The 13,949-nt window shown below is 52.6% G+C and overlaps 3 protein-coding genes across 4 annotated transcripts; 2 read left to right on the top strand and 1 right to left on the bottom strand.

The window, feature by feature from the left end:
* Positions 1-1,107: 1,107 nt before the first annotated feature.
* LOC144195395 (myogenesis-regulating glycosidase-like) lies at positions 1,108-5,105 on the bottom strand. 2 transcript variants are annotated; one of them, XM_077715004.1, is made up of 6 exons: positions 4,956-5,105; positions 3,640-3,941; positions 2,985-3,516; positions 2,123-2,927; positions 1,771-1,883; positions 1,108-1,631 (listed from the first exon to the last, which is right to left on the bottom strand). In XM_077715004.1, exons 2-6 carry the CDS (start codon positions 3,915-3,917, stop codon positions 1,284-1,286), a joined length of 2,076 nt encoding a protein of 691 aa, XP_077571130.1. In that variant the 5' UTR covers positions 3,918-3,941; positions 4,956-5,105; the 3' UTR covers positions 1,108-1,283. The 2 variants fall into 2 exon arrangements, with proteins under 2 accessions (XP_077571130.1, XP_077571131.1); XM_077715005.1 differs by lacking the exon at positions 4,956-5,105 and adding an exon at positions 4,585-4,734.
* A 339-nt stretch (positions 5,106-5,444) lies between these two features.
* Positions 5,445-7,729, top strand: LOC144195539 (izumo sperm-egg fusion protein 1-like). Its single transcript, XM_077715248.1, has 9 exons — positions 5,445-5,789; positions 5,856-5,927; positions 6,158-6,238; positions 6,321-6,341; positions 6,401-6,490; positions 6,552-6,679; positions 6,819-6,969; positions 7,069-7,213; positions 7,411-7,729. Exons 1-9 carry the CDS (start codon positions 5,585-5,587, stop codon positions 7,508-7,510), a joined length of 993 nt encoding a protein of 330 aa, XP_077571374.1. The 5' UTR covers positions 5,445-5,584; the 3' UTR covers positions 7,511-7,729.
* A 2,927-nt stretch (positions 7,730-10,656) lies between these two features.
* LOC144195538 (alpha-2B adrenergic receptor-like) lies at positions 10,657-13,093 on the top strand. Its single transcript, XM_077715247.1, has one exon. The coding sequence runs from the start codon at positions 10,664-10,666 to the stop codon at positions 12,071-12,073; it is 1,410 nt and encodes a 469-aa protein (XP_077571373.1). The 5' UTR covers positions 10,657-10,663; the 3' UTR covers positions 12,074-13,093.
* The last annotated feature ends 856 nt before the right edge of the window (positions 13,094-13,949 follow it).

Raw genomic sequence — 13,949 nt, 5'->3', positions numbered from 1 at the left:
TTGACACAATGTTTGTTGGCCCATCCATGCTTTAGAATTAAGAGAAGTGATTTGGAATTTTGGAAAAGTACTTGGCACTATAGAAACCATCCAAAAGCAATGACCTAAAATATTTGGCAATGGGAGATAAATACAGACACGAGTATAGTACTGATGTTCAAGTCTTAGTCGAGTGGGTCTCAAACTATGGTCCAAAGGCCAAAGTTTGAGGGTCCACAAAATAGAACTATCTTTTTTTTTTAAAGTACATAGCCAATGTAAGCCCCCCAAAAAATAATAATTTACTCCTCCTCCCTTACTTTTGGTAAAAGTAAATGCTCTGATACTCTGTTCTTACATCAGAGTATTTTCAGAGAACATGGATCAAATGCTTTTTAGTTGTTTTGCCTCCAACAAAATACTACTTTGCTCGAGTAAAATGTTCAACCCCGAAACAGTCTGTTTTTTTTTTGTCTTTGTCAAGATGACAGCGCCAGTCTCATGACATTCAAAATAAGTTTTCCTGGAAAATAGTCAATGTTTTAATTCCTCTAACAGAGTTCTGATTATTACTTGATTCTTGCAAGAATTTCCCCCTTTAAGGCATCCCAGAAAGATTTTAGATCCCCTGACTTATTGCATATCGTATAAATTAATGAAGCTCCACAAGGAGTGTCAAGTTCACCCTTAATATCATCCTTGATGAAAAAAAAAATATATATATATATATATCCCTGTCACAGAATAAGCAAAGAAGGGAAAGATTGTACTTAGTCGGTCAGTGTCCGAGAGTGAGGACAAAGACACGTCGGTTAGCTTACGTCGCGGCGCGCTAGCGTACGAGGGAGCGCGTGGAAGACTAGGGCAATGACACAATCATAGATTGTTGACGACAGTCGGTAAAAGGCACATGAGAAAAGGAAGGGGCAATACAATCGAGTGTTTGATCCAGCGTTTCCATGCAGCAGTTCAATGACACATCAAAGTCGGGTGGAATTCAACCTAATGGTCACTCTGAAGAACGCATGAATCATGCTTAAAGACAGCTCGCTATGGCCTGCTTTGACAATCTTGGAGCTCCGGGCTCAGAGAGAAGCGCAATCCAAAAGATCCTAGCGTGGAATAGCGTGGACCCTCCCGTCGCAGAGTGTTGAAATTTATGGCAATGCGATGGCCAAAGTTCTCCTCCCTTTGCATCCAAATGGCCGCTGGTCTGCTTTGGCCGGCACGCGGGTGGACAAGACAATGGCGGATCCTAATGAACGCCACGAGCGCTAAGGAAGGCTCCGGAGGCCGGCACCAATTCACTGAACCCAGGTAAAGTAGGCGATCTCGTCCAGGTCCACGGGGTAGTCCGTCAGGTACTTGGGTCCCTGAAGGAAATGCTCTCCCTTGTAGCTTCTCCAGCTCCCCGCCGGCAAGTAGATGTCCCTTTCCCGCTTGTCCGGTTCCAGGACGGGAGCCACCAGCAGCTCGTCCCCGATCAGGAACTGAGAGTCCACCTTGTAAGCCGCCTCGTCGTGGTGGGCGATCCACCACAGGGGCCTGACGATGGGATCACCCGTGTGGAGCACTTCTTTGGCCAACTTGAGAACCCGGGGAGCCACCAGGGTCTCGTGGAGTTTGGTGAACTTTTGCGCTATCTCCACCACCTGCCCGGATTGGCGACACGGCGTTTAACGCAAATGCGGGCGGGAGAAGGGATCGTGGTTATTGCGAGGGGCGCCCCAATCATAACCCAGATGATACATTTAAAAAAAATAAATAAAGAAGACATTTAAAATGACTCACTTGTTCATCGTAGTGCCACGGTGGGATGGAAAACTGCATCGCGGGCATGAAGGCAGACAGCTCCAACCACCTGATGTAAAGTTCTCTGTCGGGCAGATCCTTGCCGTTGTCGCCTAAACAAAGCACACAAAAGGCTGGTGAAAAGCGAGTGAAATCTTTTTTGATCAAGTGCAGCCAGAGGCAAAGGATTTCACCGCGTATCCTAGCAACTTGGGACAATGGGAGGAGAACAAACTCCCGTGGGGCACATTCAAACTATTTCTCCTTCAGACTCCAAGACTCCGTCCGTGTCCTACGATTTGGACGGGACAACATTCAAATGAAATCAAAGCCTTCTATGGACGTGGCGTACCCTCCATGTGGTCAGCGTAGGCGTTCCCGCCGATGGTATCGGGCAGCACAAACTGGTAGCCCAGGATACCGACGGTCAAGACGGTGGGGACGATGGACTTGAGGCCCAGCTCGTAGCCCCACACCGAGTCCCTGTCGATGATCCGGTAGAAACAGGAGACGTTCTGACTCTGGTAGCCCACCCTCAGCTCGGCCCGCTCGCTGAAGGGGACGGCCATCTCCGTGTAGAGGCGGGTGAAGGCCGAGGGGTCGCTCAGCGGCACCAGCGTGCTGAACTGCGCCGGCAGGTAGCCGCTCTCCCCCGCGTCGAACTTGAAGGAGGTCACGCCGTAGCGCTCTTTCATCTCCTCCAGTTGCGCCCGGTACCAGTGGCGGGCCTGGGGATTGGTGAAGTCCAAGATCCCGCCGATGCCGTTCCACCAGCGGACCAGCGCCGGCAGCTGGCCGCCGGGCTCGCGCACAAACAGTCCGTCCCGGACGCCCACGCCAAAGTTGACCGAGTCGTAGTTGACGAAGGGGTGCGTCCACAGCGTCACCCGGAAGCCGCCTTCTCGGAGCCGCCGGAACATGCCGCTGGCGTTGGGGAACTTCTGGGGGTCAAAGTCAAACTCGCCGTAGTCGGCCGTGTAGCGGTCGTCCAGCTCCAGGTGGGAGCAGGCGAAGCCGTGTTTACGGATGTCGGCGGCGTAGCGCAGCAGCTTGTCCTGGCTGACCGACGTCTTGTACAGGGCCCAGGTGGACCACACGGGGTGCTTGAACACCTCCACCGAAGGAACCTTGACGGGCTTGGGGAAATAGCGACGCACCTGGCCAGACAAAGACCCATTAGGCAAGGCACAAGTCCGCCGAGACACCGCACCTACCATGTATTTATGAATGGAGGTGACATCCGAGCCCACGCAAACCCGGTAGCTGAGTTGGGGCGAGGCCCGCCCTCCCCGCGCCGGCTTGAAGGGGGAATCCCGGTAGCGGGCCTGGAAGCGTAGCGCCAGGTCCTTCTCGGACCATCCCAGGTGGAAGGGCACCGAATCGTTAATTTTGATGGCCACCGCCTTGGAGGAGAGCCAGTAGCGTTCCAGAATCCCCCCGAAGGCGTCGCGCTGGGCGTAGACGTCGCCGGTGACGAAAGGCCGCGGTTCCCGCTCGCCCTCCACGGCCAGGGGCCAGCGCTGCGTGGCGCTCTCCGCCCCGCCGTACCAATGGGAGCCGTTGCAAGGCATGGTGTGCTCCACCGGGCCCTGGTGGTCCAGCGGCTCCCAGCGCACGCGGTAACACGTCACCGTGTTCTTCAGTCGGACGCTGTGGATGAAGAAGTGGACCCGGCCGGCATCCGAGCGGGTGCAGCTCAGGATATTTTCCTCCAGGGAGCAGGAGTCCAAGTCCAGTTGGGCCGAGCTACAAAAACAGACGGGTACGGGTCAAATTTACGGGGCGAATGGCTTCCGGCTAACGCTGCGGGGTTCCTCTAAATTTGTCCCGCCTCCCGCCCGTCCGCTCGTCAGACCCAGAGCAACCCACCCGAAGGTCATGGTGAATATAATGGCGCCCGTCTGGTTGCGGATGACGAAACCGTCCTCGTTGAGCTCCAGCAGCTCCGTCTTGACCAGCTGGGCCTTGCGGAGGGATGCCGAATAGTAGCACCAGGCCACCACGGCGGCCAGGACCAAAAGGCATCCCAGGACGCCGGAGACGGCCAGCGGTCGGGCCTCCCGACTCCCGCGCTTTTTCAGCGGCGAGTCCCCGGGACCGTCGGACGAGTGCAGCTCCCCGGGCACCGCCGGGACCATCTGGTACATCCTGAGCTGGATTCAGGTCGGCCCCTGAAAACAAAAATGCAGTCAGCGAGTCAGTGAGCTAATTGTATTTACAGTGTGAGGGTGAGCAATTTATTATTTCTCTGGTGGTGACATTTTCCCGGGTGCTTTTATGTCTGCCGTTAGGAAGGCAAATGAGCTACTTACTTCAAAATTGTAAAATGTGTTGTTCTTACATGAAGGAATGTCACCATAACAGTTTTTGAAGGGCAAATGTTTTCCCCTAAAAATCGAGATAAATAAGTGACATTCGTTCTCTTTTCCTGCCAGCATGATATTAAAATGCTGCTTTAAATATTATCTCTATTGGCAGGTCATAAAAATGTAGTCATTCCCCGAGTCGTGATAATAATACCTACCTCAAAAACAGTAACAGCCAAAATAAACAGTATTGTAAATCTACATTATACTTGTATAATGACAATAAAAGCATTCAATTCAGATGAGAACTAGTTTACACTCAATAAACATCCCCAAAAGGTCATTTCATACAGTGTTTCGGGTGATAGCTCGATGTATAAAATGGCCTTAGGATTCGATATGTGTGATGACAGACAGGCCAGGCATGGGCGAGTTAGCGTAGAAACAGTGAAGCCACTGCCGAGAAAAATGGACTTGATATTCATTTTAAATGGCTGCGTTTACGTACCGGTTCGGGTAACGTCGCTACTTTGTCGTAAAGCGAAGAAGAAAAAGAAGAAAACCTGCTTCTTCTCGGGCTTGCCTACGAGTAAGCGAAATACAGAGAACAATATGAACGTCATTACGTTCTCTTCATATATTTAGGCTTTTAAAGCGTTTTAAAAAAAACAATTGTTTGGCTAGTCTTCATGGCTCGTTTTATCTTCAACAGGCCCAGATGAAACGACCTATAGAATGCGAACAGTCGACGCTACTAAAGTCAACTACGTTCCGTTTTTCTATCGGACCGAGTCGGGATTTTCTTACGCGAGGGTGTCACTCGTTACATTTTATTAAAGTGTGATTAAAAGAGACATTGGAGAAGCTTAGGATACTCACGTAGTTCATCTGTGTCGCTTGACTTCAAGCGGACGCCCGCCAACAGCTGCGCAGGTGCAACGGGGCTGATTTGTGGTCCCGCCTACCAACAGGCCAACTCGGAAGCTGATTGGCCCAGACGCGCGTCCGTCCAAATGGGCAGGCTTCGGCTAGTTGGACTTCCGCATTTCACTTTTCACTCTACTTGCAACAACAAAGAGTACATATTTGCCAATTGCCGTGTTATTGTTAATTTTTCTAGCTGAGCTGACAGTATTTTACTTTTGGTTGGTCCACTAAGGCATAATTTCTGTATTATTATCCCTGAATTGGTGACCAAGCGCGCACATCCATACATAAAATAACTAAATAATCCATCCCTTTTCCCCCGAATGCATTCCAAGTACAAATTCGGAGTACATTTGCCATATCTGATTAGCCAAATACATATTTGATAACAGTGACTATAAGAGTGACCTCATAAAAGAGTGACACGCATTGATGGAAATCATCATCATTAAAGACAAAGAGTGGACAAGACAACATCAAGTTAATAGGAGCAGGAATAGGAATGCTACTGAAATTCAATTTGTTCGGGGAACATTCCAGAATAGCGGGTTATCTGCTCATGTTTTCTAGGGTCAGGCGGGATGCTCCTGACCTCGCTGGTTCTGGCGCTGACGCTGGCGTACGACGCCGAAGCCTGCCTGCAATGCGACAGCGGCGTCAGGAACATGCACGAAGCCTTTTCCCTGTCCAAAAGTCCCGCCAGCAAACAGAAGGCCTTCCAGGATATGATAGACAACGCTTATAGCCAGTACCGGGACGCAAGCAGGAAGCAGAAGGGCGTCATAGGTGAGAACTGGAGCCCTTGACGCTGGGTATGCCAGGGTGGCCAATGACCTTTGTGTGCCTGCTTAGATGTGACCACCCTGTACAGGGTCAAAACGGAGTACCAGATTGCATTCAAACTCTTCCTGGAGCAAAATACCGGTGAGAACCCTTCGCAAGGCACTCATTTATCCTCCCGTCTAGTTCGAAATTCACATTTTGGGGCAAAATGCCTTCTGCCCTCACAAACTCATGACTTTAGTCCGGTTAACACTCAATATCATTGAAACACTATTTATATATTTGGCAATTTTGAAAGACTGGAGGCATATAGTGGCCATTTTTATGGAGATGATGGAGCAGCTTGTGACGTCCAACTGTTCCCCCCCAAGACAGGTCCTCTGAATTCATTAGTACCCTTGCCAAGGGGCAAAATATATTAGAAAGCCACTTGACGACGTTCATCCGCGATGGTAAGTGGCATCTGTCTCAGCACGTGGACGTCACCATTTACGGCGTGATTTAGAGGAGCCTGTTGTTTTGTTCCCTCTTCAGGATTGTGCCCCAACCAATGTGGTGAGTTTTGATCGCCAACGTCAAAAAGAATAGTGAGAGAATGTCTTTGTGACTTCAAGGACTCTTGAGAAGACGAGTGATGGATTGCATCTCCTGCGATTACAAGATCTACAGCTGTCCTTCCCCGTCGGGCAAAGAGGACTGCGGCGGTACGTCTCGGCGTCACACGATGGTCGTGTCACTTGAGCTTTTTTTCCAACAACCCCGCAGAATACCCAGTTGTAGCCGAGGAGAGAGGACAGGCCGTCCTCAACTGTTTCCGGCCGTGGCATTCTTTTGTCTTTGGGAGCCGGGAGTACCGCTACACGTGGGCTCCCGCCGTTAAAAGAGGCAGAAAGGTCTGACACGGATATCCCACGCCAGGCCCCGCCCCCGCTGACGCTTCATTTTGTCTACCGCCGCCATTTCTTGTGCAAAGGCCTTGAGGAAGCAAGCTAACATTTTTGCCCGTGTTTGTGTGTGTGTGTGTGTGCGCAGCCCAGAGAGCGTGACTTCCGAGATCTAAGTGTGACCAAGGAAGCCTTCGTGGTGTTAAATCAGCTCCGCTGGAGCGAGCAGGGGACGTACCGATGCTCGCTGATGGGCCACGATGGGACGCTCCTCTACAAAGTCACATTCCTCCTCAGGGGTAAAGTATCGAAATCCCCGCAGAGCGCTTTTTGGAGAGGAGAAAATGGAAGGTCCACCGGTCTTAATGGTTCCAAAGTTAATGGTCACTTCTTCGCAGTCACTCGAAAGGCGCGGCCAAAACGTCGACCTAACTTGACGCTGCCTTCGCTCTCGGAGATCCCAGGGGGGGCGCTGATGCGGCTCATGGCCGTGGTGACCGCTCTGAGCCTGGCGCTCAGCCTGGTCTTGGCTACCGTCATCGGGTGAGTCGACGCGGTTCTTCTTGTGGTAAATGTGGCAGCAACATTTCACAAAGCATCGCGTGTTAATGAGAAAAAGCTCCGGTGGCGGAATCCCCCGCCATTTCAAATTCCCGTAACCTCGGACGGTAGCGAACGTGCTCTTGAACTGGACGACAATCGGCGATTGACAACGTGGTTGTCCGTGATTTCTTCCGCAGGAAAATGATTCGGCAGAGAAAATCCCAGACGCAGAGGAGTGGAGTCGGAGGAGAAAAGGACTATTGGTGGAATAGATGGTGTGCACTGTTTAGCAACTAGCTAGCCCGCATTTACCTCCCCTTCATTTCGACAACGAGAGCGGCCTGCTGCAATGCTAACAGTACTGTGAAAGAATACTGCGAAACAGGGACCTCTAGCGGCCACCATGACGAACTCCCTTCTTCGCAGTCTTCCAGTAGATGTCTCTGTCTCACTGTTTATGGAAATTGCAGCCAATTTGAACTTGAAACATGAAGCTCAAAGCAGGAGAAGACTACTAATACTAGTTTAAAAAAATAGGGTGATACTGTCAGAAAGATGAATGCCCGTAAAGGAGAATATCCCAAAAGGCCTGTTGGCCGTCCACATTAGCAAGAAGGAACGGCGAGTTAAGCCCAACATTAGACCGTTCATTTTTTAGTTCAACGAGCGGACTTTTGCAAAGCAAGTCGGGTTAATTCCTCCGACCAAATTTAAGTGTTGTGTGTCCTGAAGTTTTCTGCCAATGATCCAAATAAAAGCTGACAACGCGGCTTTCTTTGTTTTGGAGGCCATTTTACCATCCAAATGTTTGCCAACTTGAATAAGCGTTAGCGGAGGCCTCCATCGGTGGACGTTTAGCGGCGGTGGCCCCGCGTGGGGCACATCCGCCCGTGACCAAGGCGCGCTTAAAAGCTTTATTTTGTTTGCCGTTATATTTGGAACACGCGGCGCAGATGGCGCGGCCATTACGGGCGCCTACTTCACGGCCGCGCTGGTCGGGCAGGAGGAGCGCTCTTTAATTAAATGAATAATGCGCGGGCGGCGGCAGCGGCCAGGCACGCTAACCAAACAAACAGGACCTCCTACCCACGGAGCGTTCTCCGCGTGGGCCGCCGAGTGCCTGCCTGCCGGCGTGTAAAGTGGGCCCCGTCGGAAAGCGCCCGTCCGCCACGTAACGCTGACCTGCCCTCGCCAACCGTGAACCGCCATTTCAATTTAGGAGCCTGACGCATGCAAGGGGGGCGGGGGGGTACTCCACCTCCGTCAGGGCGCCGCCAGGGGGACGTGGCGCGGGATTTGGACGGAAGTGGAGTCACCGAGGCCGGGCCAGAGTGAAAGTTAGCCATGGACGATGCGCCGTGAAGTTCTTTTTATTTCATTTGGATGCTTTATTTGCCACATATTTCCAAATTAGGCTAATAAAATGGCAAAAATGAAGCGCGCGGAGTGAAAAAGCAAGTTATAAATCAGACAAAAGCAGCCATGCCAAAAAAGGACGGAGCATCAGCGAGCCCACTTCTCCGTTTGTCCGCTAACTCCAAGTCCGCCCACCCGGTGACCTTTTCCGTATTTACAAAAGAAATGGAGTCGTCAATAACGATGTAAAGATGAAGAAGACAAGGAAATGAATATCACTTATTCTTCCGTATCTTCAGCCAGAAGAGTCTTCATTTGAATTATTTATCTTGTCATTTATTCCTTAAAAAGGTATTTTAAATCACCGAGGATACATATTTTTCAGCCCATATCGATGGACTTGTTTTTGATGCGACTTAGATAATGGGTGCGATCCCGTGATATCAAAAGGCTTTGAGGTTTGATTAAAAAAAAATACAAGTTTTTTTTCAAGACGGGAATTCCTGGGACGGAGGCGCTAATAGCTACGGCTTGTGAAAAAGGAAGCCATTCTTCATAATGGAGACCTTCTTTTGATCCAGAGGTCCTCAAGTCATGACTTGTTATCACAAGAATTCAATAAAAAAAATAGAAAAAAGTGTATTCATAGCATCCCGCAGAAATCACATGAAATAGTGCCCGCAGTTAGGGTCCGATGCTGTACATTGAAAAGCGTGAAAGTCAAGCCAGCACAGAAGCGCCGGCCAGGAGCAAATCAAGGCACACACACACACAAGTCTACTAAAAGGAAAGAAGGCTTCGCATTTGAATTTTTCAAAGGTCAAGTCACAAGAAAGACGCCGTGTGACGTTGGAGGAGTGAAGGAGTGAAGGAGTGCCTTCATCCATCTTTCTCAATGGAACTCGCCAGAGTTCCCAGGGAACACCATGGCTCTTTTCTTTCAACAACCCACACTTTTGCCACTTACACACATCCAGAAAACTCCTTTAGAGTGCTAAAGTGAAAATGTAAAAAATCATGTGCACTCCTCTTATGTTTCAAAATGTACTTTAAAAAAAAAAAGTATATTCTGCCACCCTTCAAAGGTATTTTTTCCACCTACGACTGGTCATCCGGAAATGGATCAATTGTACTGGAATGGTGGATTGGCGGCTCGATGCGCCGTTACCCCGCCGTGACTGGGGGATCACAATTGCTCCTTTGGAATTGTCACCGTTTGAGGTCGTCGCAATCCCGTGACGCCCACAGCTGCGCGCTGACGTCAGTGCCAGAGAAAGGGGGAGAAAGAGAGAGAGAGAGATCGGGGAGAGAGAGAGAGAGAGAGAGATGCGCCTCACAAGCTGACGAGGCGCCGGTGGAAGGAAGAAGAAGAAAAAGAAGAGCGAGCGCTGACGGACGCGTCGGGATCCGTTTTACCGTTTGCCAGTGAAGGATGGACGGAAGCTTCTGGAGCCAGCTGCTCAAACATTGGCAACTTTAGGCTTTGCTCACTTTTTCTTCTTTTCCCCGATGAGGCGTGTCTGCGTTAAAAGGACTGGCCACCGGCGCCACACCACCTAAGCCCACACTTGGCGACATAGCCTCCTTCTTTCTGGACCTGGAAGAAAACATTTGCCCCCCCCCCCCAAAAAAAGAGTCCTGAGCTGTTTAGAGGGAAAAGGTGAACTATGACCCGGGGGAAACGGGGCTTTTCCCCAGCGGCGGATTCCCCGTGGAGAGGCGGCGAAGAGAGCGCCACGGCCGCCCGCGTTCGCTGAGCTTACCATGGACTCGGAAGCTCCGTCGGGGAGGATGCGAGGGAGCTAACGTTTGGACCGGGAGAAACACAGAGAGGTAAATGCCGGCGACGGGGCGGAAAAACGCTCAGACGGGAAAGACCCGTCTTTGTGGCCTCCACCAAAAGTGGAGTGCATGGCGGGATGGCTCCTCGCTAAGTGAAAAATCAGTCAATGCAAATTCCCCAGGCTGAATTTTAGTGATATTGGGCGGGGGGCTGGGATTATGGCTCTGAATCTGACTCCGATTCTGACTCCGACTCCAGACTAAATCCGTGATCTATTTCCCCCCCCCCAGGCAGACGCTTGATAGCACAGCATGGCCCGGGTTCAGGAGAGCGGATGTTCCCTGGAGCCGAGCCCCTGGAACGGGAGCTGGGCGGGCGGCGTCCCCGTCCCCGTCCCCCTCCCGTGCAACCAGAGCGTCCACAGGCCGGCGCCCTACTCGCCCGAGGCCACGGCGGCCTTCGCCACGGCCATCACGCTGATGGTGGTGTTCACCATCGTGGGCAACGTGATGGTGATCATCGCCGTGCTGACCAGCCACTCGCTGCGGGGCCCGCAGAACCTGTTCCTGGTGTCGCTGGCGGCGGCCGACATCCTGGTGGCCACGCTGATCATCCCCTTCTCGCTGGCCAACGAGCTGCTGGGCTACTGGTACTTCAAGTCGCTGTGGTGCGAGATCTACCTGGCCCTGGACGTGCTCTTCTGCACCTCGTCCATCGTGCACCTGTGCGTCATCTCGCTGGACCGCTACCTGTCCATCTCGCGGGTCACCTACGGGCGCCAGCGCACGGCGCGCCGCATCAAGGGCGCCATCGTGGTGGTGTGGCTCATCTCCTCCGTCATCTCCTTCCCGCCGCTGCTGTCGCTGAACAAGAGCGAGGCGGGCCAGCTGAGCGACCGGCGGGGCCCGCAGTGCGCGCTCAACGACGAGCGCTGGTACATCCTCTACTCCACCATCGGCTCCTTCTTCGCGCCCTGCCTCATCATGATCCTGGTCTACGTGCGCATCTACCAGATCGCCAAGCAGAGGACGCGCCGCCCGCCGGGGGAGCCCCGCAAGGACGGCCCTTCCACGGCCGCCACGCCCGCCGGGCCCGGTCGCCGGGCCAACGGCGCCGGGAAGACCTCGGCGGAGGAGGAGGGGGAGGAGGGGGCCTCCCCGGCCTCCAAGCCCTCCTCCTCCGCCGAGGGGGCCAAGGGCGCCGCCCCTTTGGCCTGGCGTAAGGCCGGGCGTCCCAAGCGGGGCAAATCCCACAACAACAACGGCGACAGCTCCAGCACGGACAGCGAGGCCAGCAACGAGAGGGCCCCCGGCGGGGGCTCTGGCGGAACGCGCTCGCCGGCCTCCGCCCAGCGCCAGCGCGACGTGATGAGCACCCCCAAGGGGGCGCGTCTGGCGCCGGGCAGAAAGTCCAAGATGGAGAAGAACCCGGGGGCGGCGCGGCGCAAAGCCATGGTCAACCGCGAGAAGCGCTTCACCTTCGTGCTGGCCGTGGTCATCGGCGTGTTCGTGGTGTGCTGGTTCCCCTTCTTCTTCTCGTACTCGCTGCAGGCGGTGTGCCCCGAGGCCTGCGCCATCCCGCCGCCGCTCTTCACCTTCTTCTTCTGGATCGGCTACTGCAACTCCTGCCTCAACCCCGTCATCTACACCATCTTCAACAAAGACTTTAGGAAGGCCTTCAAGAAGATTCTCTGCCGAGGAACCAAGGGGACCTTCTTTTAGGGCGCTCGGCCGCGTGGACCTTTTTGACCGGGGCTTTAGCAGCGCCGCCGCCGCCGCGAGCCTAGCCTAGCTCCGGGCTCCACGTTCTCCGAGGAGACGGCCAGCGGACGGATGCCTTTTGGGAGCACCGGAGCTCCACGCGCTAGTATTTTGGACAGCATTTTCCGGGACGGGTCAAGCATAAACTCCAGATCATTCCCCCAAAACGCCTGACCCTTCAAAAAAAAAAAAAAAAAACAGGCACATTGTGAGGCCGCCAATCAGGGAGGACTCAGCGCACGCACATGTGTTATATCCGGGACATTGGACTCTGTTAGAGCGCTGCCATAGTCTTGGGATTTTCCAGGCGGCTCATCATACTTGTACACATGAATATTGACATGGACACAAACGCGTGCTTGTCGGGGCGGAAAATACGGTCAAGACGGACTGAGTCATCAACGGCCACGAGCCGCCGTTTCAACAACAACAACGGCCATCGAGACTTTCTTTTGGGACTATTTGCGGGCTCCTCTCCATCTTGTATTTTTGTCCCTTTCCTTGACCAAACACGTGTGTTTTGAATGCGGCGCACACATTTCATGGAGCGTGTGGGAAAAAAAGGGCTGGGCGCCACCTATTGTCTCATTGTTCAGTGCGCCGGAGAGCCGCCATAATCAAGCGCGGAGATACTTTGCCGGACACGTGACGGCTAGGCGGCGGGCGCTTTGGCTCGGCTTTGGCAAATGTCCTCCTTCCAGAAGTGTTCCCGTCGCCCGGAGACGCATTTCTGGTGTAAAAAGGCGGCGTGGGTCTGATCCTCTCTCCCAAACTCTTTGGAAATGATCATATTTTTTGGATCAAAACAAAAAATAACAAAAAAAAGGATAAGAAATGAAGCCAAAGACATTTTCTATGTGCGTGGGAGGGAGGAGGCCAGCGTTCATTAGGCAAATACGTCAACACGCCACTTGAACTGATAGGCCAGCTGTATGTTAAGCACACAAGGCTAAAAGTGGAGAAACAATGTGTTAGCGCTCCACGTCCGGGTTTGCGCCCGCTCTAGCGTGGCATGGCGGTAGACGGGGGGAGGGGGGGAAAGCGACCGTTTCCAACTGGAGTACGACTGGGCCGTTTTTTGGGGGGCGGCTACAGACCAAAGTTTCCCGCTCAAGCCTTTTCGTGAGCCCGAAAACCTTGGCCCCCAAATCCACGTCGGAAAGACAGCCATTTTAAAAAAGCGTGGGTCGGAGGGCCCGGCGGGATGTAAGAAAGACTACTCGTATATTTATTTCCAACTACTGAATGTTTCTGCTGTATTTATTGGTCCATGGCAGTGCTTTTATTCCGCTATTGGATTGCTGGCTCACAGGGTAAAAAGATTGTATACTGCCATCTGAGAGCCTTATTGATTTCCAACACGGGCTTTTGTGCCACACGGAATCACGCGGACTTTGGAAGTGTCCCGGCGGTGGGGATTTTTATTTTTATTTTTAGGGTGAGCGCATTTGTCAGATTTTTTGGCCACGTTTTGGTCAAATGAGCCCAAACCACTGTTGTGTTCCATGACCTATATCTGTGAGATGGCAAAATCAATCACGTCTGCTTTTGTATTCCAATGGGTTGCCGCTTTTCTGCTGATTTTCGGCCATCTTGTGGGTGGCTGGGCGCTTTTCTTTGTTTTGAGAAGGGGGATCTCCCCCATCTTAGCCGTGACACGGTGACATGCTTTGGGACGTCCGTCCTCCATCTGTGATCACTGCCCTCTTTCAAAATAAACTTCTTTGGAAAGCAGCCGAGTGTCTTTCAGACTTTGCGTCTCGCTACGCCAGCGTCAATGAGAGCGCCAGCGTCAATGAGAGCGCCAGCGGCCAAAAGGAGAAGCCTCACCGTTGGC

This window comes from Stigmatopora nigra, chromosome 4, assembly GCF_051989575.1.
Source record: "Stigmatopora nigra isolate UIUO_SnigA chromosome 4, RoL_Snig_1.1, whole genome shotgun sequence".
Classification (NCBI taxonomy): domain Eukaryota; kingdom Metazoa; phylum Chordata; class Actinopteri; order Syngnathiformes; family Syngnathidae; genus Stigmatopora; species Stigmatopora nigra.
This window is presented reverse-complemented; position numbering and strand designations above follow the sequence as displayed.